General features: G+C 47.6%; 1 protein-coding gene across 2 annotated transcripts in view; it reads left to right on the top strand.

Moving 5' to 3' along the window:
• CLIC6 (chloride intracellular channel 6) overlaps positions 1-23,664 on the top strand; it is an 83,442-nt gene that overhangs the window by 30,966 nt on the left and 28,812 nt on the right. For both annotated transcript variants that reach the window (XM_073668374.1, XM_073668375.1), the window contains exon 2: positions 15,048-15,157. In XM_073668374.1, coding sequence (XP_073524475.1) covers positions 15,048-15,157 — 110 coding nt within the window. The remainder of the gene's footprint in view (positions 1-15,047; positions 15,158-23,664) is intronic.

Below are 23,664 nucleotides of genomic sequence, written 5' to 3' on the forward strand. Positions count from 1 at the left end.
CGCTGTAGCTTCTGCCATGATGTGTAATCTCTTGTCGCTGTTACTCCACATACAGTCGTCTGCGACTCAATGAAAGTGATACAGTGTAAGCAAAAATGTAAGAGCGTAAAACAATGCGATAATCATAATGCCGCTGTGTAATCTGCTTCCCTGGGTTGTGGGCTGGAGAACAAAGCCCCCTTTATTCCTGTAATTCCCCCTTTATTCCTGTAATTCCTCTTAGGACGTTACAGAGGATATAGGGGTTTTGTATCTATAGTGACTGCTTGGCCGGATTCCCACCAGGTGATTAAGTAAAGATTATGAATATTTTTTGAGGCCTAAGACCGAACATGACATAAAGGAGTAACAGATTTTATGTCGGAGTTATTCCGCGTGTGACACTAATCTATTGAACAGGTCGCTGCGGAGGCTAATCTCTGCCTGTAGTGTAGATCATTAACCCATTAAGGATCAGTGCACTAACGGGCTCCGCTACATTCAAGTGGCAGTCCTATGTTAATGCCTATGTTGTCTAATTTGATTAGATTTACTAAGGGTCGACTTTAGGTTTGTAGAGGATTCCATCTCCCTATATTATCTCTTAGCCATAAAGCCTCTTATAGGGCGCCTACACCTGGCCATTTGAGTCACAAGCATTACTTTCCATTTCTAGCTGGATAGGATCACCGCTGTGTGAAGACCCAGGGTCTTCCATGGGCGTAATATTACTCAGACAACACAGTGTGAGGGTAAAACAGCGTGGCAATACTTTATTGAACCACAAAATGGAGAATAAACACATATAACACTCCCAGCTAGCGCCCAAGATGGTACAACATTACACAGTCTCACCCTTACTCTCCGCCCGCCTGGGATAGAACAGCTGTGACTTTGGGACTTCCAGGGCCAACTACCGAAACCAGTGGCCCCCTGCTTCTGGCGGGCCCGCACAGAGAGAAGGTAGTGGCAAGCTTGGGAAGCTAGCAGTCCATCGAGGTACAAGGCCAGGAGAGCAGTCCATCGAGGTACAAGGCCAGGAGAGTAGTCCATCGAGGTACAAGGCCAGGAGACCTGAGGGTCCCACCCTGGCCTCTCCGAGAGTTTCCATGGGGCCAGATGACCAGCTGGTCCCAATCTGGCTTCTCCGAATGTCTCCATGGGTTCCAGGTGACCGGAGGGTCCCACCTGTCAACCCCAAACAACATATCCATGGGGCCAGGTGACTTCTTCATCCCTGCCTGGTCTCCCCAAATGTATCCATGGGCTCTCTGATGGTCAGTGGAGCACATCCTTATCTTTCCAGTCAGGGTCATACCCTTAGCCTGGAATCATGTAGAATCCAAATCTGTGTCTCTTTGAATAAAGCCATGCTACCAAGCTGATGGTGTGAAGAGTCTGATCTTTGATTCTCCTTGTAAAGCCTCTTTCAATTCTCTCTTTCAAATCTCTTTGCATCAGGATAGGCAAACCTTTTTTATATTTACATATGTTGGTAAGGTCATCAGTCACAGGTCAGAGGTAAAGGCGCATGGCTAACTCAGGTCTCATTGTTTGAGCTAATCAATTTACATAGTTGGTATAGCAAGGGGTTCTTTAAATCAACATTCAGCTGGCTTAAGTATAATACATAATTAGCATATTACCAAACATTTTTGTTTCAAACCCAAGAGAAGACAGCAATCAGGGTTATACAAATAATCCTGTCCTTCTTGACCAGCTACAGACATATGACTCGCCCAGGAGGATATGGGGACTCGGTACCCGGGCCTTTACCTCCTTGGGATGTCACGGCAGTCGGCTCCCAGGCCCGTACTCTGGGGTCACTCTTTAAAAGGGGTTTTGTTAACAGTTTGTCTCGTGACGCCACCTGTGGTTTCGGGTAATGGTTACCAGCGCTGCTGCAGACTTCCGGGGGATGATGGGATGGCAGCTGGGATGTTTCTGCTCCTCACAGGCGGAGCGGGCCCCCGGGGCAGAGTTGATAGAAGGGATGCAGGGCGTTGTAACGTAGGAGGGATGATGGCGCAGCGGCAATAACCAACAGAGACAGTGGAGTGCAGTCATCCGATTTTACTCACAGTTCTTTCTAGATTCCTCGGTACACTGTACAGGTTACCGCTTCCCACGTCGCGCTGCGTTCACCAAGCAGAGGTTCAGCAGTCCCTTCGGCAATTTGAGAGTATTTATCGGGACCCCCTTTCTATATGTTCCTTTCTTCAGTCGACTTTCCGCGCTGGGTCTTCTCCCTCCTGCCCTGCGCTTCCCCACACAAGTCCCGATAGGGTGCTCTGAAGTCCCTCTGGGCAACCTGGAGTTCCCGGACCTACTTGTGGCCCTCCTCGGCGACTAGGGTGAGGCTGTAGCAACTGTACCATAAAGGCCAGAAGCCTCCGGTTTCCTAGCCGAGACCTAAAGTGACACGACTAGCTCAGGGACTGGTTCTCTTCTTGCGGCCTGGTCCCTCCGTCACTTGACAGATTAGAGCGTACGGGTGGCTTCCTGTTCCTTCCGTACCCCTGGGACCCCTTCAGTTACCGGAGGCTTCCTCCTCTGCTCCCCTCCTGGGCCTCTCTCACCAGGCCCCACTGTGGAGCAGAGCTCCTGAAGAGACTCTGCTCCCCTCCTCTCCTTACTACTCACTTCACTGCACAGTACTGCACTGCCACCCTAAGATGGCCTCCCTTTATATATACCTCCTATAAAAGTGCTCCCCTGTTCCACGTCCTTCACCCACACCCACTACTGGTTCCCCCTCTCTTTGGTTCCCCCCACTCCAGCCAGGGACAGGGCTCAGCAGAACACAGTGCATCTTGCCTTCCAGCCGGCCTGGAGCAGTGTAGTGTTGGATGCAGGTGTTGGGGTCCCGGGCTGTGCCCTTTCCTTACCAGAAAGTGAGGCACCACGAGTTGTAGTACCTCTGTGGCGACTGAACCCTCAGGGGCGCCACACATACACATATATTTACTAGTCAACACAAACACAATAGTGTATTTCTCTTAGCATAGCAAATCTAGATGTCTGGCTGATTAAGATTATAAGCGGTATCGTCATACGCTGTTTTTCTGGATGGTGGGGGCCCCAAAGATGAGCGGTGAACCTGTATGAATAGTGAAGCCAAGGGGGTCCCTATATCACATCTTCTGAGACCTTAACAAAATTGTTTGAGGTGCGGTTTATACTTTTCTTGAGAAAAACATTTTTGTCAGTAACTAGTCTCTTGTGCCTGTATGTAATGTGAAAGGCAAAATTCACTGCCAGTTTTATCCCCTTTAGCCCATGTCCCCACTATCAGTATTTGGCCAGGAGTGGGTGATAAATGCAGAATTGGTGACTTGGGCACAGCAGTTTTTGTGTTATTTGTTCAGCTACATTGTAAAATGCAAAAGAAACCGGCTACCCGAGGCTCCAGGCGTTTTGAAGCACGGAATCCAATGGATAACTTGAGAATAAACAAAATATAGGAAGATCCAGCTTGATAAAATTCCAAATTTATTCCAAAAAGTGATAAAGTTATAAAAAATTGATCCATGACGTTTTATGAAAACAGCAACGCGTTTCGAACGCACACACTGCGTTTCTTATCAGAGCTCCGATTACGAACGCTGTGTGTACGTTCAAAACGCCTTGCTGTTTCCATTAACATCATGGATCAATTTTTTACAACTTTATCAATTTTTGGAATAAATTTGGAATTTTATCAAGCTGGATCTTCCTTATTCAGTTACATTTTGTTTGTTTGTATTTTATTGTGACTTAGATAACAATTAGGCCACATTCTATTACCTAATTCAAAAGAGTTCTCTTCTTTTTTTCTTGCCTTTGTAGATACAGAGACTAGTGATGAGCGAGCATGCTCGGGTGTTTTCCGAGTATCTTCAGCGTGCTCGAATGTTATGTTTGAGTCACTGTGTGTACATGATTTGCGACTGTTTGACAGCTTTAATACATGTGAGGAATGCCTGTTTGCTAGGCATTCCTCACATGTATTAAAGCAGTCAAACAGTCGCAAATCATGTACACACAGTGACTCAAACATAACATTCGAGCACGCTGAAGATACTCGGAAAACACCCGAGCATGCTCGCCGAAAGGGTTAACAGAGCACGCTCATTCATCACTAATAGAGACATATAGTAGATATTTAGTTGGACGATCGGGGCCAGCTTACTGCCCAGGGGGTGCAGGCCTCAGGACACGTATCCAGCGGGGCTTCTCTATAATCTGGGCTTTAGTCTATTATAGAGACTCTTAGGAATCCAGATCAGTAGTAACCTGACACCTGATGTCTCCAGGAAAATCACTTAAGTAATGTGTAAAAAAGTTCAAGGTGGAACTCAATATGAATATGAATATGAAGTGGAAGATGGTATGCCCCTTTAAATATAAGTAGTATGTAGTAGTTCTGACACTCGGGGTACAGGATAATGACACTCATACTCGGCGTACAGGATAATGACACTGACACTCGGCGTACAGGATAATGACACTGACACTTGGGGTACAGGATAATGACACTGACACTCGGCGTACAGGATAATGACACTGAAACTTGGGGTACAGGATAATGACACTGACACTTGGGGTACAGGATAATGACACTGACACTTGGGGTACAGGATAATGACGCTGACACTTGGGGTACAGGATAATGACACTGACACTTGGGTACAGTATAATGACACTGACACTCTGGGTACAGGATAATGATACTGACACTTCGGGTCCAAGATAATGACACTGACACTCGGGTACAGGATGATGACACTGACACTTGGGGTACAGGATAATGACTGACACTTGGGGTACAGGACAATGACACTGACACTCGGGGTACATGATAGTGACACTGACACTCGGGGTACAGGATAATAACACTGACACTCGGAGTACAGGATAATGACGCTGACACTCGGGGTACAGGATGATGACACTTGGGGTACAGGATGAATGCACTGACACTCGGGGTACAGGATAATGACACTGACACTCGGGGGACAGGATAATGACACTGACACTCGGTGTATAGGATGATGACACTGACACTCGGGGTACAGGATAATGACACTGACACTCGGTGTACAGGATAATGGCACTGACACTCGGGGTACAGGATAATGACACTGACACTCAGGGTACAGGATAATGGCACTGACACTCGGGGTACAGGATAATGACACTGACACTCGGGGTACAGGACAATGACACTGACACTCGGGGTACAGGATAATGACACTGACGTTACCCTGCACATCTCAAACTTATATCATTAGTGATTATTGGTCTTAGTTTCTTCTTGGGTCTCAGTTTTATCCACAAATATAATTTTTTATCATTTCTTTGTAAAAAAACAAAGAAATAATTTTGATGCAAAATTGGAAAAAAAGATCCAAGTGCGTATAAAGTAATTACAGCCATTTTGTCCAGGTGGTTGTGGGACTTTAATATTTTATTTGATATTTTATTATTTATTTATATGTGTGAATATAAATCAGGTGCCGAATATAAGAATAAAAACCCAGTGATGGTCACATTCTGCATAGACAGAAAAGCACAGGACTTAGACTTTTTATACTTAATATTTCCCCACCAAATAACATTTACTTTCCAGTTTCTTCTGCTCGGCAGCATGACACCTGCGTATAGGACAAGCCCAACATGAATGATGATCAGCTTACGATCAAGATCTCAGAGTCTGATAGATTTCTTTGTTGCTCCATATTGTGATGATGATTTCTAAAAAAAAATCTTTGTTAGCTTCTGTCTTCTATATTGTATAGGAAATACAAATATTAAGTATACTGTGCTTATAAATATCTGAAAAATGTAAAACGACAAGTCTTGTAATACCAGTTCTGACCACTAGATGGTAGAATACTAACATGAAATAGTAACATGCTCTGATTCATCAGGTCCAGCAGCGATCATGGCTCAGTGTGAGTAATGATATAGAAATCAATTGTCAATTGAATTTGGTCAAAAGGTTTGTGCATGCGTTTGATATTGATGACATATCGTTAGGCCACGTTCACATATTCAGTATTTAGTCAGTATTTTACATCAGTATTTGTAAGCCAGAATCAGGAGTGGGTGAAAAATACAGAAAATACAGAAGTGGTGACGTATTTCAATTATACTTTTACTCTGATTGTTCCTCTCCTGGTTTTGGCTTACAAATACTGATGTAAAATACTGACCAAATGCTGAACGTGTGAACGTGGTCATTATTATCAGATTGTTAGGGGTTCAGCACCCGGCATCCCCACCAATCAGCTGGAACAGCGGTATAGTGGCCAATCCTGGGTACTGCAGCTCAGCTACTATTAATTTAAGGCTTTGTTTCCACGACGAGTATTTGGGTAGTTTTTGTTCCGTGTGTCATCAGTGTGACACATATTGGCGCCTGGGAAACAGCGGTTCAGTTCCCGTTCTTTCCAGACGCCGGGTGCTGGAGGCATATGTCGTCATTGTCCTCTGCTTGCGCTGAGATCAGAGTCAGCAGGAGACAATGTTGAGAGTTGTATTCAGCCCTTGCTGTTTCTAACAAGTGGAAAATGAAAAATAAAATTAAAAACACATTATACTCACCTTAATGCTTAATCTGCTGAAGCCATTGTCCCCTGTAAAAAAACAAAAATTAAAAAATACAATATCCCTCACCTTTCCAAAGGTTAAAGAATCCATAGTGTCCCATGCCGTAATCCATCTATGTGACATTTACTCATCACCGTGAGTGGTGGCTTGAGGCGACTGCTCATGCTGAACTCACTAAGGTTACCGCAGTTCAAGGGCTCACTCTTGCTGCATCGAGTCATTATCCTTTGCTCTTCAGCATGATATTATACCAGGGCTGGGGGGGATTTACTTTGGGTGGAGATTTAGTGTAATGGGGCTGGGGGTAATTTAGTGTAACAGGGGGAATATTTGAGGACACAAGTTTGGGAAGCAAAAAGACACAATAGGTGCAGACACAGTATGGGAAGTGGTGGGATGGGTGCGGACACAGTATCAGGAGCGAGGGGAAAATGACAGCAGATACAGTATGGGGAGCGAGGGAGATGGGATGGGTGCGGACACAGTATGGGGAGTCGGGGGGATGTGTGAGGAGGCAGTGTGGAAAGTGAGAGGGTAAATGTACAAAGAGGGAGGGGGAAACATGTGAGGAGACTATTGAGTTGTCCAGGTTTGTGATGTCCAGGTTTGTGCAGTCATTCTAAGTGACTGCTGGCTTCTGAATTCTCACATTGCACACTGCACGCTATCAGGATTCTCTTGTGCCAGTGATTTGCATACATGTGGTCAAGTGACGACTAGACATGCGTGGCCTCACTCAATGAAAATGAATTAAGGGAGGCCGGACATGTCTTGTTGTAATGTGCCCAGAAGTATACAAATCACATAGTTGCACAAGGGAGAATCCAAAAATTGTGCAGTGTATGCGCTGTGAGAATTCAGAAGCCTGCAGTCACATAGCGCGACAGCAGACTTTCATTTCAAACCTGGACAAACCCTTTAATTATAAAATGAATCCCTGCAGCCAATCCTAACAACCTGTAATATCCTCACTGTCAGGATGCAGCTCTGCTTGCAGGTTCCAGCAGTCATCACATGGCCGCCTCACTCATATACGATTCTCATACTTACAGTCAGGTGACAACGAGCTTCTCTTCCTGCTTCTCTCAGTTTTTCACTGAACATTGAGAGAATTAGGGAGAGCAGCTCGTCGGCATGTGACGCGCCCCCTGGGCCGTGGGGTACTCGGTAGCCAGGTCGGTGCTGGGGATGTCACGGTGGCAGTGAACCGGTCCGTGAGCCAGGGCGGTCAAGGGGAATAAAGTTTTTATAGAGATATTGTTCGTGACGCCACCTGTGGTATGTGGCTATATAGGGCCCCCGCTGCGGAGCAGATCCCCTGGAGCTGATGGTGACGCAGCAGAGTTGGTTCAGCTCTCCACAGGTAGAGCTTAGCTCCAGGGCAGGATATAATGGTGTTTATAAGGTAGATATTGCTGGTGCTGTGTAGTGCAGGGCTGGTGATGGCGCAGCAATAATTCTAGGACACAGTGGGGTGCAGTCTTCAAGGTTTTACTCACAGTTATCACGCTGCTCCTGGTTACAACTGCCAGCTTATAACCACCCACGTCGTCCTAAATTCACCAAGGAAGGGGTTCAGCAGCTCTCAAGTCTCTCAGGAGTACTTAAACGGGACCCCGTTCTGTGTGCCTTCCTCGGTCGTCTTCCTGCACTGGCTCTCACCCTCCTGCCCTGTGCCTCACAATCAGTGTCCCAAGCCGGTAGCCTCAGATCTTGTTGGGCGACCTGCAGTCCCCTGGACCCTCTGTGGCTACCTTTTCGGCGATATAATTGTGGTTTTGGGCAGCTGCACCTTGAAAGTACAGTCGCCTCCGATTATCTAGCTGAGCCTTGTAGTTCTCCACTAGTTACGGGCCGGTCCCCTCTGCGGCCCGATCCCTCCACGTCCTTGTAGATTCGGGCGCACGGGTGGCTTCCGCACTCGCCGTGCCCCTGGGATCCCCTCTGTCTCTGGAGCCTTTCCCTCTGCTCCCGTCCTCTTCTCTCAGTCTTTCCTGGGCCTCTCTTACCAGGCCCGCTCTCCTCTCTCCTGAGCGGAGCTCCATCTGAGCTCCCACTCCCTACTGTTTCTCCTCTGTACTAACCCGTACTGAGCTCCTTCTACATGGTTCCCCCTCTCTTGGTTCCCCCCCTTCCAACCAGGGACAGGGCTCAGCACTGTACACGTGCATCTTGCCCCTCCTGCTGGTCTGTAGTAGTGTAGTGTTGGATGCTGGTGTTTGGGTCCCGGGCAGTACTCCATCCTTACCTGAGAGTGAGATACCACACCTCTGGGTGAGATGCAGTACATTTGTGCCGACTGAACCCGCAGGGGCGCCACACATGCGAATGGAAGTGTGCAAGTCGAATATGTGCTTGGGGGGGGCTAAATTGAATTCTTGCCAGAAAACCTAGATACACTTCTGCTGATGGACCTGGGCCCCCACCTGCATGTTGGTCAGATGTTTGGGCCCTTGTAGCTCTTTCTCAATCCTATGAATACATACGTGTTCGCCCCCTCCTTCATTATGTACTAATGTCCCTCATCCTGGGCCCCTTCATGGTATATATGTCCCCCATCCTGGGCCCCTTCCGGGTATGTATGCCCCCCATCTTGGGCCCCTTCATGGTACAGTGCATTGTGAAAATATTTGGCCCCCTTGAACTTTTCTACCTTTTGCCACATTTCTGTCTTCGAACATAAAGATATAAAATTCTAATTTTTTTGGGAAGAATCAACAACAAGTGGGACACAATCGTGAAGTGGAGCAAAATTTATTGGATATTTTAAACTTTTTAAAAAAAATAAAAACTGAAAAGTGGGGCGTGCAATATTATTCGGCCCCTTTACTTTCATTGCAGCAAACTCACTCCAGAAGTTCAGTGAGGATCTCTGAATGATCCAATGTTGTCCTAAATGACTGGTAATGATAACTAGAATCCACCTGTGTGTAATCAAGTCTCCGTAGACATGCACCTGCTCTGTGATAGTCTCAGGGTTCTGTTTCAAGTGCAGAGAGCATCATGAAGACCAAGGAACACACCAGGCAGGTCCGAGATACTGTTGTGGCGAAGTTTAAAGCCGGATTTGGATACAAAAATATTTCCCAAGTTTTAAACATCTCAAGGAGCACTGTGCAAGCGATCATATTGAAATGGAAGGAGTATCAGACCACTGCAAATCTACCAAGACCCGGCCGTCCCTCTAAACTTTCATCTCGAACAAGGAGAAGACTGATCAGAGATGCAGCCAAAAGGCCCATGATCACTCTGGATGAACTACAGAGATCTACAGCTGAGGTGGGAGAGTCTGTCCATAGGACAACAATCAGTCGTACACTGCACAAATCTGACTTTTATGGAAGAGTGGCAAGAAGAAAGCCATTTCTCAACGATATCCATAAAAGTCTCCTTTGAAGTTTGCCACAAGCCACCTGGGAGACACACCAAACATGTGGAATTTTGGCCACAATGCAAAACGATATGTTTGGCGTCAAAGCAACACAGCTCATCACCCTCAAAACACCATACCCACTGTCAAACATGGTGGTGGCAGCATCATGGTTTGGGCCTGCTTTTCTTCAGCAGGGACAGGGAATATGGTTAAAATTGATGGGAAGATGGACGGAGCCAAATACAGGACCATTCTGGAGTCTGCAAAAGACCTGAGACTGGGACGGAGATTTATCTTCCAACAAGACAATGATCCCAAACATAAAGCAAAATCTACAATGAAATGGTTAAAAAATAAACGTATCCAGGTGTTAGAATGGCCAAGTCAATGTTCAGACCTGAATCCAATCGAGAATCTGTCGGAAGAGCTGAAAACTGCTGTTCACAAACGCCCTCCATCCAACCTCAATGAGCTTGAGCTGTTTTGCAAGGATGAATGGGCAAGAATTTCAGCCTCTCGATGTGCAAAACTGATAGAGACATACCCCAAGCGACTTGCAGCTGTAATCGCAGCAAAAGGTGGCGCTACAAAGTATTAACTCAAGGGGGCCAAATAATATTGCACGCCCCACTTTTTATTTTTTTAAAAAAGTTTAAAATATCCAATAAATTTTGTTCCACTTCACGATTGTGTCCCACTTGTTGTTGATCCTTCCCCAAAAAATTAGAATTTTATATCTTTATGTTTGAAGCCAGAAATGTGGCAAAAGGTAGAAAAGTTCAAGGGGGCCAAATACTTTCACAATGCACTGTATATGTGTCCCCATGTGTGCACATGTTCAGTCTTTTGTTGCTTCTTTTAACTACTTCAGGGTTCGGAAACCATGAACCGGTTAAAAGAAGCAGCCCGCTCATTCTTTGGGCGGCCTCCACTAGGAAGCAGCCACTAATTATAGTCTGAATTATAGAAAAAAGACGCAGCAAAAACAATGGCGAAATCTCTTCTAGAAAAAGATCACTGGATTTTCCTTGAAGTGGCTTTGAACAGGAAAACCTTTTTGGCGGATCCATCGGTCTTGAAGATGCTGTGTGCACATACCCTTGGGGACTTTTTGGAGGAGTTTTCCTTTTCCTGAAATGATTTTGATGAGTTTTGGAAGAGTTTTTTGTAGCCTGGGTTTGGACGCTGCCTGGTTTGGAATGTCTTCCATCAGGAGCCGCTTCACAGAAGTGATATGCACTTTCTTTTTTTTCCCCACCAGGCATTTTTCAGGGGGAAAAAAAAAGCTAAAAGAACTCATGCTATGAACATCAAAATGGATTTCCGTTACAAATAAACTGGAAGAGTTTTCCTAGAGTCAGTTTTTGAGGAGAACTTTGGAGATGCTGTATAGAAAGAGAGCTGTCCGGTATGTTAGGAGTTAACTCCTCTCCTGGAATGTAACTACTGCGTACTCTACTCTCAGGGTCTAGTGGTCAAACTCCTTGGAAACCAGATGTACACTATAAAATTCATTGTAAACATATTCTTAGAGGACTTCTGAGGGTACATGGCGGTAACACACCGGTTGTGAGTAGACCTATGAATCCCACTGAAGGGCATGTCTGACAGGGGGTGTCCAGCAGGTGATACACTGCCCTGTGTGTGAAGACCACCAGAGATGAGAGCATGTATGAAGGCGGCTGAACAGTGTTGTGCAACAGGCCGGGGTGGGTCTGAGTGAGAACCTGATATTTTTGTGTCAGAGGAGGTGCTGTCCGAGCGCATCTGTTGGTGGAGTAGAAGGAGGATCTAGAGTGAGTGCGTCCATTGGTGGAGCATGTATGAAGGTGGCTGAACAGTGATGTGCTACAGGCCGGGGTGGATCTGAGTGAGAACCTGAGATTGTTGTGCTAGAGGAGGTGTCGCCTGAAAGCGTCCGTTGGTGGAGTAGAAGGAAGATTGGGAGTGAGCGCGTCCGTTGGTGGAGTAGAAGGAAGATCGGGAGTGATCCTGCCATTCTAACTGTTGTCGTACAAAGTTTGCAAAAGTTTGTGAACTTTTACCGGTGTCATGTGATGAGATTTCCACTGAGTTTTCATTTCTTGGTCACCTTTTACCAGCCTGTAGGCCTCATAAGACATCAGACCCCGAGCTTCTGCTTCCTCGGTGCCCCCCCCACACCCTGCTAGCACTTGATGCCATAATTGCACTCTTGATGACGGGGTAGATGAAACGTATCTGTTTTTAATCCCTTGTCGTCTACCTGATATAAAGACATTGTCTGGTTCCCCTCTCTATAGTAACTAAGTACCAGGCCGTGTGGAAAATTACCAAGAAATCCTCACCCTTGTGCGTTAGTGAAATTTACTGTTGCCAAGACAATGGGTCACAAATGAGGAAAACGTGCAGTTCCCAGGAACTTGTCCTCTGAGCTGTAAATTGTGCTGTACAACCCTGATAAATGTATCCCCGGCTCTTTACAGCAAGGTCACTCGTCCCTCACCGCCGGGCTGGGCCTGTGTTTGTTGTGGATCCGCTCCAGGAACGTTAACTTGTCACATTACATGAAAAGTGAGGATTGCATCTCTGCAGCCGCTGTTACATTGTGTCACACGGTACTGAGATTTGTCCGGATGCTTACGTTAGTCCATGAATTCTAGTTATAGCGGGAGAGATGCAGAAAGGTGCCGGCCTCATCTACGTGGCCATATCATGACCCGTAACACTGGCCCATACTGGACGTCTAGCTGTCATTATACATGGAGGTTCATCATGGCACCATCACATGACGTATGATTGTTATGTTCTGCAACTAAGAACTAAGGAATAGGAGGGAAAAGCTGCCCCTGCACTGAGACTCAGCTTAAACCCTACGCTGGGGTGGGTGCCCTATTCCTTGTGAATAGCCCCACCGACACTCCTGCACTGAACTCAAACGAAGACCTGAAGGAAGGGCAAAGGGTGTCCCTAAAAGATCTAAGGACTGGGAGAAAAAACAGGAGACCTCCTAACAGAAAAGTTAGTTGCAGAAACGAAGATAAAAGGAAACAAAACTGGTTGAACAAAAAGTCCCAGGATATCAATTGTCCTAAGCACAAAGAACTAACAAGGCAACTTAGCCAGAGCACAAACGTAACAACACTGATGTCCAGCGAGGAATGGGAGACAGGTGCTGACTAAGAAAGAGTGAGGAGATCACGTGACCAAGACACCCAGCACCAGAGGAAAATACTATAAGCCAGCAAACCACAAAAAGATGACCGAAAAGTAAAACAACATAGATTCTAACAATGATAGCGGCATTGTCCGACAGACCCCATACAGCAACACCATAGTGACCAAAGCTCTGCAATACGGACCCCATACAGCAACACCATAGTGACCAAAGCTCTGCAATACGGACCCCATACAGCAATACCATAGTGACCATGAGGGCCTGATTTTGAATGGACCCATTTAATATACCGGAAAGAGGGGAAAAAAACTTCTAGTGCTGTGAAATCGTGAAAAAAAAAACCACGCAGTTGTTCTATTAGTTTTCTAATTTTGTTTTTAAGGTAGTATAAATGACCCGGCAACATGACTCTCCAGATCAGTCCGATCACGGCGATACCAAACTTGTGTAGTAGTTTTTTTTATACTTCACTGGCTAAAAAAAAGTTCAGCACTTTTGAAACCTTTTGGTTTGTGCCGCTATTTTCTGAGATCCATAAATATGTTATTTTTCTGGGAGAGGTGTGAGGTCTTGTTTTTTCCGTGGAGCGATGTTGTTTTTATTGTTACCATTTCGGGATACACACTTGATTTTTTTTCCTTTAGGGAGGTGCAGTGACCTAAAAACGGCAATTCTGGATTTTCGTTTCTTTTTTTTTCTTTCATTTACCATTCTGGTTAATTATTTTTATATTTTGACAAACTGGAGCTTTATGGTTGCGGTGATACCAAATATGTTTGTTTTTTTATTACTTTATTTTTAAAGTTCAATTTTTATTTATTTATTTAAAAATATATTTTTTTTTTCTGTATTTCCCAGAGGGGATTATGATCCTTCGATCATTTATTCCCTTGTTCTATAGTGAATTCGACAGTGAGGTATATAGTGTATAGTGAAATTAACCTTCTCTTATAAAGCCCACAGACTGCTCTTCATGGGAGTACCAAAATGGCAGCTTACACTCACATGACTGCTGCAGCCAATCACTGGCCTTGTGCCATCCATGTAGGCTGCACTACTGAGACACCAAGGAAGTAAAGACTGACGAGGCGCACTGATATCATTTTATTTGGATTAAAAAATTCACACACGTTATTAATACTTTTTTTTCTAATGATCCTATGTAAATGCTTCTTCAGTTGGCTCCCCCTAGTGGCAACCTTGTCCTGAAAAATATGTAACGTTTACAGGACAGATAAATGTGATGATGGGAGCAACATTATGACCCTCAATTCATCATTTGTGCCCATTTGCTTTTTTTTAGTCACTTTCCTTTTTTTGTCATGTGATATTAGTTGTTGGGTTTTTTTGAGCCAAATTTATCAAAATACAATTCATGAATTTTATTCTTGTGAGTAGCAGAGCTGTAGTATTTGTAGAACTATAAAGCTCAGCACAAGTCCTGCTATAACACATTCAGCCATCAATGTTTTTTTCTGAGTCTACACTGCTATCACTGTATTTACATATAGATATACAGTAACAGGGCATTTGAACAAGCACACGGCAAAGGAAAGTGAGAGCAGTGATTAGGAGACCATCTCTGGGAGAAGCCAATGCTGAGGGCTGGTGATTTTGACAGATTTATAATGGCATCTTGTCAGAAGTTGTGAGGGGGAAGGAAGGTGATCAGATAACTGCTGTACAGAAAGAGAGCTGTCTGGTACTGTATATTCGGAGTTAACTCCTCTCCTGGAATTTAACTAATGTGCACTCTCACGGTCTAGTGGTCAAGTTTTATGGAAACCAACTGTACACTATGAAAGATAAAAGCTGTCATTGCAGGAGAATGACAGCAGATAGAAAAGGCAAGTCAATTGTAAACTTGCTTATTTTTATGCTCTTTAAATAACTACGCAAATTAGTGACATGAGAAAACCCCTTTAATTCTGAGTTTATTTTCAGGCTGGAAGTGACGGGGAAAGTATCGGTAACTGTCCATTTTCTCAGCGTTTATTTATGATTCTCTGGTTGAAGGGAGTCATATTCAGCGTCACCACAGTGGATCTGAAGAGGTAAATTCACAGTTCTGCTCTGTCATTGTAAAGCAGGTAGATTGCAGACTATTGAAATTGGAACTTTGTGTTACTATGAAAACTACACCATAGGGAGAACAGTATTGAGATACAACTTGATCACTGAATAAAAACTTTTCATTCAGTCCCTTTGCCCCCAGTGTATAACATCCATCCATATTTTCCCCCTCGGTGTATAACATTTGTCCCCTCATCCCTGGTGTATAACATTTGTCCTCTTGCACCCGGTGTATAACATCTGGCCCTATTGCCTTCGGTGTACAACACCCGGCTCCACTGCCCACAGTATATAACATCCGTCCCTATTGCCCCCCAGTTTATAACATCTCACACCATTGCCCCCGGTGTATATTGTAAGGGGGAAGAACGGGGTGTAAGTACTTTCAGAGCAAGGGATCCGGAACTGCCGGGGCCGTGCCTCTGGTTGCAGCGGGAAGACACACTGGGAGCACAGGAGTCAGGTGACCGGGAGGCTGGGGGCGTGTCCAGAGCCAGAGCTCAGGGGTCAGGTGACCGGGGAGTTGGAAGCGTGTCTAGGAAGAGGGAGAAAAAGGAGTTTTCCGCTGGAAAGCAGGGAGTTGACAGTTGGGGTCAAGCCCCGCTAGAGGGAGAAGAGACGCAGGGTCCATGGAGCCTAGCAAGTGAGGTGCAGTGTTATGGACTAGGGGCTCAGCGGGTCAAACCGGAGACTGCCCGCTGCCGCCAGAAGACGTGGAGCCGAGCAAGTGAGGTGCAGTGTTATGGACTAGGGGCTCAGCGGGTCAAACCGGAGACCGCCCACTGCCGCCAGAAGACGGAGCATTGTTTAGGCGGGGAAGCCAGAAGAAAACAACACCGGCATCAGCCGGCATCTGCCTTGTGGGGAACAAGAGTCAGCTAAGTGTAAAACTGCCGATTACAACCGTGTCGACTCTGCTACATCTAGCCAAACTGAATTGTCGGTTATAGTCTGTTACCTGCTACTCCCCTTGTTGTCACCCATATTTCCCCATATTTCCCCTGTTACTCCCTGAGTGGAGATTGACCCTGTTACAATAAATCCCCCCTGTTTATTAACCCTGTACTGGCTGCTCTGTATTTCTGTGTCACTGCATCTAAAGTACCTGTGTTACATTTGGCGTAGTCGGCAGGATGCAGTCGTTAGACACAGACAGTGCTGATCAGTCCCTCCTGGGAGCCCCTGGATCTAGCTTTCCGCTGGGGGCCATGCTCAGCAATCTCCCAAAGTTCACCGGGGACAATATGATGCTGTGGGACTGGGTTGAGAGAGTTAGGAGTATGTTACGTATGCATCCGATGACCCCAGCTATGCAAGCCGAAATAGCCCTACTGGCCCTGGACGGCGAGGCCTGGCACTCCGTGATGTACCACCCTCCCTATGACTGGGATACTGTAGAAAAAGTGGTGCGGATATTGGACGAGATGCATGGGGATCCCACCAATGTAGGAGAGCTGAGGATATGGCTGTTTCACCAAGTGCAGCAGGAGAAGGAGACTGTGACGCAGTATGTTAATGCATTACAGAGGGTGCATGCCTATATCACTAGAAAAGACGACATGGGGAATATGGGAATGGGCCCCCCTGATGTGATCTTAAGGGACCAGTTTGTGGCCGGTCTCAGGGTTGTGCAGCTGAAGCAGGCCTTGCGGGAGCGCCTACGCGCCAACCCATGTATGGCTTTTCTAGAAGTGGGGGCAGAGGCACGTGTGAGAGAGCAGGAGATGGGGGTGACGGCCCTGGCAGGGGTGGTCCGGAGTAACGAGGTACCCACCCCGCCTGCAGCTGAACCGGAATGGGCTCGAGAGATGCAAAAGGAGATACAGGAGATGCGGGGTGAATGGTCCAGTCTCAAGAAGACCCCTGCACCAACACCAGAGATACCCAGATCGATTGCCCCAGTTATGGAAAGAATTGAATTCAGGCCCTGCCCCGCAGAAGAGTTCCGTAGATATGTGAGGCAGCCCTACACAGACAGAGACACGACCTGCTGGAAGTGTGGAGGCCCAGGACATTACGCCAGGGGCTGTGCTAGCCGTTAAACTAGCGGGCTCCGTGTTTGGGGGACACAGCCCGGAGCCTGAGGAATGGGAAAGAAAAAGAGGAAGTCCCAAGGACCTGGTTTCCACCAGCCCGACTGTCTGGCCTGAAATAAGCGGTCGGGCTGTTCACTGCCTGGTTGACACGGGATCCCAGGTAACTACGATGACAGAAGCCTACTTCCAACTGCGATTTCCAGAGATAGCGCGGCCTGAATGGGGACCAGTAATTAGACTCACGGCAGCTAATCAATTACCCATCCCAGTCGCAGGGGTGGTGTGGATGAAGATCCGAGTGTGTGGAAAAGATGTGAGAAAAAAAGGGGTCGTCTTGGTCGCAGGGGAAACCGGAAGTGGACCCCCGGTGACCCTCGGAATGAATGTGCTGAAAGAGATCGGGCAAATCCTGATTAGTGACCCAAACAGCTGCATCCAACACTACAGTCATGGCCAAAAGTTTTGAGAATGACACCAAAATTATATTTTCACATGATCTGCTAGCCTCTGGTTTTTATTAGTGTTTGTCTGATGTTTATATCACATACAGAAATATAATTGCAATCATATTATGAGTATCAATAGGTTATATTGACAGTTAGAATGAGTTAATGCAGCAAGTCAATATTTGCAGTGTTGCCCCTTCTTCTTCAAGACCTCTGTAATTCTCCCTGGCATGCTCTCAATCAACTTTTGGACCAAATCCTGACTGATAGCAGTCCATTCTTGCATAATCAATGCTTGCATTTTGCCAGAATTTGTTGGCTTTTGTTTGTCCACCCGTCTCTTGATGATTGACCACAAGTTCTCAATGGGATTAAGATCTGGGGAGTTTCCAGGCCATGGACCCAAAATCTCTATGTTTTGTTCCATGAGCCATTTAGTTATCACCTTTGCTTCATGGCAAGGTGCTCTATCATGCTGGAAAAGGCATTGTTGGGCACCAAACTGCTCTTGGACGGTTGGGAGAAGTTGCTCTTGGAGGACATTCTGGTACCATTCTTTATTCATGGCTGTGTTTTTAGGCAAGACTGTGAGTGAGCCGATTCCCTTGGCTGAGAAGCAACCCCACACATGAATGGTTTCAGGATGCTTTACAGTTGGCATGAGACAAGACTGGTGGTAGCGCTCACCTCTTCTTCTCCGAATAAGCTGTTTTCCAGATGTCCCAAACAATCGAAAAGGGGATTCATCAGAGAAAATGACTTTGCCCCAGTCCTCAGCAGTCCACTCCCTGTACCTTTTGCAGAATATCAGTCGGTCCCTGATGTTTTTTCTGGAGAGAAGTGGCTTCTTTGCTGCCCTCCTTGAAACCAGCCCTTGCTCAAAGAGTCTCCGCATCACAGTGTGTGCAGAAGCACTCACACCAGCCTACTGCCATTCCTGAGCAAGCTCGGCACTGCTGGTAGTCCGATCCCGCAGCTGAAACAGTTTTAAGATACGGTCCTGGCGCTTGCTGGTCTTTCTTGGGCACCCTGGAGTCTTTTTGACAACAATGGAAGCTCTCTCCTTGAAGTTCTTGATGATGCGATAGATTGTTGACTGAGGTGCAATCTTTGTAGCTGCGATACTCTTCCCTGTTAGGCCATTTTTGTGCAGTGCAATGATGGCTGCACGTGTTTCTTTAGAGATAACCATGGTTAACTGAAGAGAAACAATGATACCAAGAACCAGCCTCCTTTTAAAGTGTCCAGTGATGTCATTCTTACTTAATCATGACTGATTGATCGCCAGCCCTGTCCTCATCAACACCCACACCTGTGTTAATGGATCAATCACTAAAACGATGTTAGCTGCTCCTTTTAAGGCAGGACTGCAATGATGTTGAAATGTGTTTTGGGGGTTAAAGTTCATTTTCTGGGCAAATATTGACTTTGCAAGTACAGTAATTGCTGTTAAGCTGATCACTCTTTGACATTCAGGAGTATATGCAAATTGCCATTACAAAAAATGAAGCAGTAAACTTTGGAAAAATTACTATTTGTCTCATTCTCAATACTTTTGGCCATGACTGTACACTACTCCAGACCAGCAGGAGGGGCAAGATGCACTGCTGCGCTGCTGAGCCCTGTCCCTGGCTGGAGTGGGGGGAACCAAGAGAGGGAGAACCATGTAGTGGGTGTGGGTGGAGGAAGCAGGTCAGGGGAGAACTTGAGAAGGAGAAAATAAAAAGGGGAAGCCATCTTGGGGGTGGTCAGAACAGTCTGAGGGAACAGTGAGGAGAGAGTGTGTGGAGCAGGAAGGAAGGCTCCAGAAGGAAAGAGTGGATCCTAGGCGTACGGGAAGTGCTGGAGGCCACCCGTACGCCTGAATCTACCAGGAGTGGAAGGATCAGGCCGCAGAGGGGACCGGCCCCTAACTAGTGAGAATTGCAATATTCAGCTAGAAACCGGAGGCTTCTACATTTCCAGGGTGTAGTTGCCACAGCCGCAATTATTCGCCAAAAAGGTAGCCGCACAGGATCCAGGGAACTCCAGGTTGCCCGCCAAGATCTGAGGTTACCGGCTTGGGACACTGTTTGCGAGGCGCAGGGCAGGAGGGTGAGAGCCAGTGCAGGAAGACGAACAGGAGAGGCACACGGAAAGGGGTCTCGTTAAGTGCTCTTGAATTACCTGAGGGATTGCTGAACCCCTCCCTGAGTAAACACCGGACGACGTGGGTGGTTATGAACTGCAGTTGTAACCAGGAACAACGTGATAATCGTGAGTAAACCCTGAAGACTGCACCCCACTGTCTCTGTGAATTATTGCTGCGCCATCACCCCCTGCACTACACTGCACAACATCTACCTCATCTATAATCACCACAGCAATGCCCTGGAGCTTAGATCTACCTGTGGAGAGCTGAACCAACTCTGCTGCATTACCAACAGCTCCAGAGGACCTGCTCCGCAGCGGCGGCTCCATATAGCCGCATACCACAGGTGGCGTCACGAACATTAAACATAAAAACTATAATCCTTTTCTTTAAAACCCCTTTTATTGACCGCCCTGGGTCACGGACCGGGTCACCGCCACTGTGACATCTCTCCTAGCAATGACCGGCCCGGCTACCGAGTACCCCACGGCCCAGGGGGCGCGTCAATTGTCTATGCCGCCACCTTCGAGGAGCACCTCCAGCGACTGGAGCAAGTTATGAGTCGCCTACAGAGTCATGGCCTAAAGGTGAAGCCCCAGAAGTGCCACCTGTTCCACAAACAGATCGAATATCTTGGTCATACTGTGTCCGGTGAAGGAGTCAGGCCCACCCGGGAAAAGGTGGCCGCCGTACAGAAGTGGCCTACCCCGAAGAAAGTGAAGGACATTCGGGCCTTCCTGGGACTTGCTGGGTACTACCCAAGATTCGTGACGAACTTCACCCGCATAGCCAACCCATTGCTGGAGCTACTTAAGGGTGTGCCGGCGGGCTCCAAGAATCAGGCAATTCGGTGGGGAAGCAGCCAGGAAGAGGCCTTCCGTGCCCTAGAAATGGCCCTGACTGAGGCCGCAATACTTGCCTATGCGGATTTCTCCCAACCATTCATACTCCACACTGATGGGAGCCTACATGGTCTGGGAGCCGTACACCAGTCGCTCCCTTCATGAGAGGAACCCAGATAATTATAGCTCTTTCAAATTAGAGTTGCTGGCTCTGGTTTGGGCAATGACCGAAAAGTTCGCACAGTGTTTGTCCGGGTCCGAAGTACTGGTGAGAACAGATAACAACCCTCTGGCTCACCTGGAGAATGCAAAATTGGGGGCCCTGGAGCAGCGATGGGTGGCCCGCATGGCCAGGTACCGGTATAAGATTGCCTACTGGTCTAAGGCAGAGAATACTCACGCCGACGCCCTTTCCAGAGTGATATATGAACGGCCTGATCATGACCGCGATGAAAATTTAGAGGCGGATAAGGTCCCTAGCTTCCGAAGTTTCGTGGGACCGCTGGTTGCGGCGCAGGGACAGATCGGAGAGACGTCAGAAGAATAAGTGCTAGGGCAGCTAAGAAACGATTGGGTCCAACTTCAACAGACTGACAAAGAAGTCGCCCAATTACGTCAATTGGTGGCTTTGAGACAGGTCCCCAGTCGAAAGGAGAGGAGTACCCTGTCCCCGGGGGCCCTGAAAATGCTGGGACAATGTGAGAGACTTTGTTTGCGAGACGGGCTGCTGTACCGACGGGTACAGCTATTGCAAGAGTTCGGGATCACTTGGCAAGTGGTGATCCCAAAGAAGTTGGTCGGAGTAGTGGCTAAGGAGGCTCACTTCGGACCAGAGAAGACATTTCAGTGGTTGCAGAGGCTGGTGTATCACCCCCGACTGCGAGCAACAATAGAAGACACTTGTCAAAGATGTCGGAGCTGTGAGCTGGTTAAGCCCCCGGAGCAGCGGGTCCCCATACAAACCATTGTGCCTTCTGCCCCCTTGGAGGTGCTGATGATCGACTATTTGACTGTTGGACCAGCGCATCTCGGGTATGAACATTGCCTAGTGATGACAGACCACTTCACAAAGTTTGCGGTGGTGACCCCGACCAGAGACCAGACCTCCAAATCTGCTGCGCAGGCCATCTGCCGAGACTCCATTCGGGTGTACGGCTGCCCAAAGAGGATCCATTCCGATCAAGGCGCCTGCTTCCAGGGCTGGGTGATGGAAGAGCTGCACCGGTTGTACAGGATTGAGAAGTCACGGACTACTCCTAACCACCCTCAAGGAAATGGGGCCTGTGAACGTTTTAATCGGACACTGATCCAAATACTCCGCACGTTAGAGGAAGATCTTAAGGTACGATGGCCTGAGTTTGTGGCCGAGCTGGTGTGGGTCTACAACAACCGAGTGAATAGTACGACGGGGTTCACTCCTTATACCTTACTGTTCGGGCGAAAGGGGCGAGAGATTACCGAGTTAGAGCTGGACCCCGAGGAGGACTACCCACGGACGGGGATGTCTTCCTGGGTCCGGGAACACCGGCATCGACTGTAGACCCTCCAATGGTTGGAACAACATAAGTTTCGGGAGCTCAAACATCATGAGACATTGCCTCTTCGAGGGACAGCTCTGAGGCCCGGGGAGCGGGTGTTGGTTCGAGACAGGCGGCCCCGAGGAAAATTGAGTAGGCGGTAGGAACGGACCCCGCACCGAGTGAAGCGCAGGGTTGGCGCTGAAGGACCTGGGTATGAAGTTCAGCCCGAGGGGGCTGAAGGAGCCCTTGCCAGAGTGATTTACCGTAGTATGCTGCGGCCCTGTCTGTCTAAAGATGACGAAGATGAAGAAGGATAACCTGCTTCTAGAGAGGGTCCTGTCACAGTTGCCCCAAGCCACGATGTGGATGAAGAAGAATTGTTGATTCTACCTCCGAGCCCCAGCACTCGATTACCTGCAGTCCCCAGTGCAGGCGGCGGGGGAACACGATCAGTTGAAGCTACCAGGCAGGCGGAGATTGGGAATCCAAGTGTCCCTGCACCCCCCATCGGTCAAACTGAGTTACGCCGGTCAGAACGGACAACAGCAGGAGTGCCTCCTCACCGTTGTGCCTCCTCACCGTTACGAACAAGATCAGTTTATATGGCAACGTATCGTCCAAGAATGTGAACGTTTAGTGAAGGAACTCTCGCCCGTGGAATGGCGAGTTAAAGGAGAGCGGGAGTGTAAGGGGGAAGACCGGGGTGTAAGTACTTTCTGAACAAGGGATCCGGAACTGCCGGGGCCGTGCTTCTGGTTGCAGGGGGAAAACAGACTGCGAGCACAGGAGTCAGGTGACCGGGAAGATGGGGGCGTGTCCAGAGCCAGAGCTCAGGGGTCAGGTGACCGGGGAGCTGGAAGCTTGTCTAGGAAGAGGGAGAAAAAGGAGTTTTCCGCTGGAAAGCAGGGAATTGACAGTTGGGGTCAAGCCCCACTAGAGGGAGAAGAGATGCAGGGTCCGTGGAGCCGAGCAAGTGAGGTGCAGTGTTATGGACTAGGGGCTCAGCGGGTCAAACCGAAGACCGCCCGCTGGCGCCAGAAGACGTGGAGCCGAGCAAGTGAGGTGAAGTGTTATGGACTAGGGGCTCAGTGGATCAAACCGGAGACCGCCCGCTGCCGCCAGAAGACGGAGCATTGTTTAGGCGGGGAAGCCAGACGAAAACACCGGCATCAGCCGGCATCTGCCTTGTGGGGAACAAGAGTCAGCTAAGTGTAAAACTGCCGATTACAACCGTGTCGACCCTGCTACATCTAGCCAAACTGTGAATTGTCGTTTATAGTCTGTTACCTGCTACTCCCCTTGTTGTCCCCATATTTCCCCTGTTACTCCCTGAGTGGAGATTGACCATGTTACAATAAATCCCCCCTGTTTATTAACCCTGTACTGGCTGCTCTGTGTTTCTGTGTCACTGCATCTAAAGTACCTGTGTTACAATATCATCTGACCTCATTGCCCTCCAGTGTATAACATTTGACCCCATCACCCCTGATGTATAACATCAGGCTCCATTGCT

The sequence above is a fragment of the Phyllobates terribilis genome, unplaced genomic scaffold (assembly GCF_046119375.1).
Source record: "Phyllobates terribilis strain yellow unplaced genomic scaffold, ASM4611937v1 Scaffold_2__4_contigs__length_985480577, whole genome shotgun sequence".
Classification (NCBI taxonomy): domain Eukaryota; kingdom Metazoa; phylum Chordata; class Amphibia; order Anura; family Dendrobatidae; genus Phyllobates; species Phyllobates terribilis.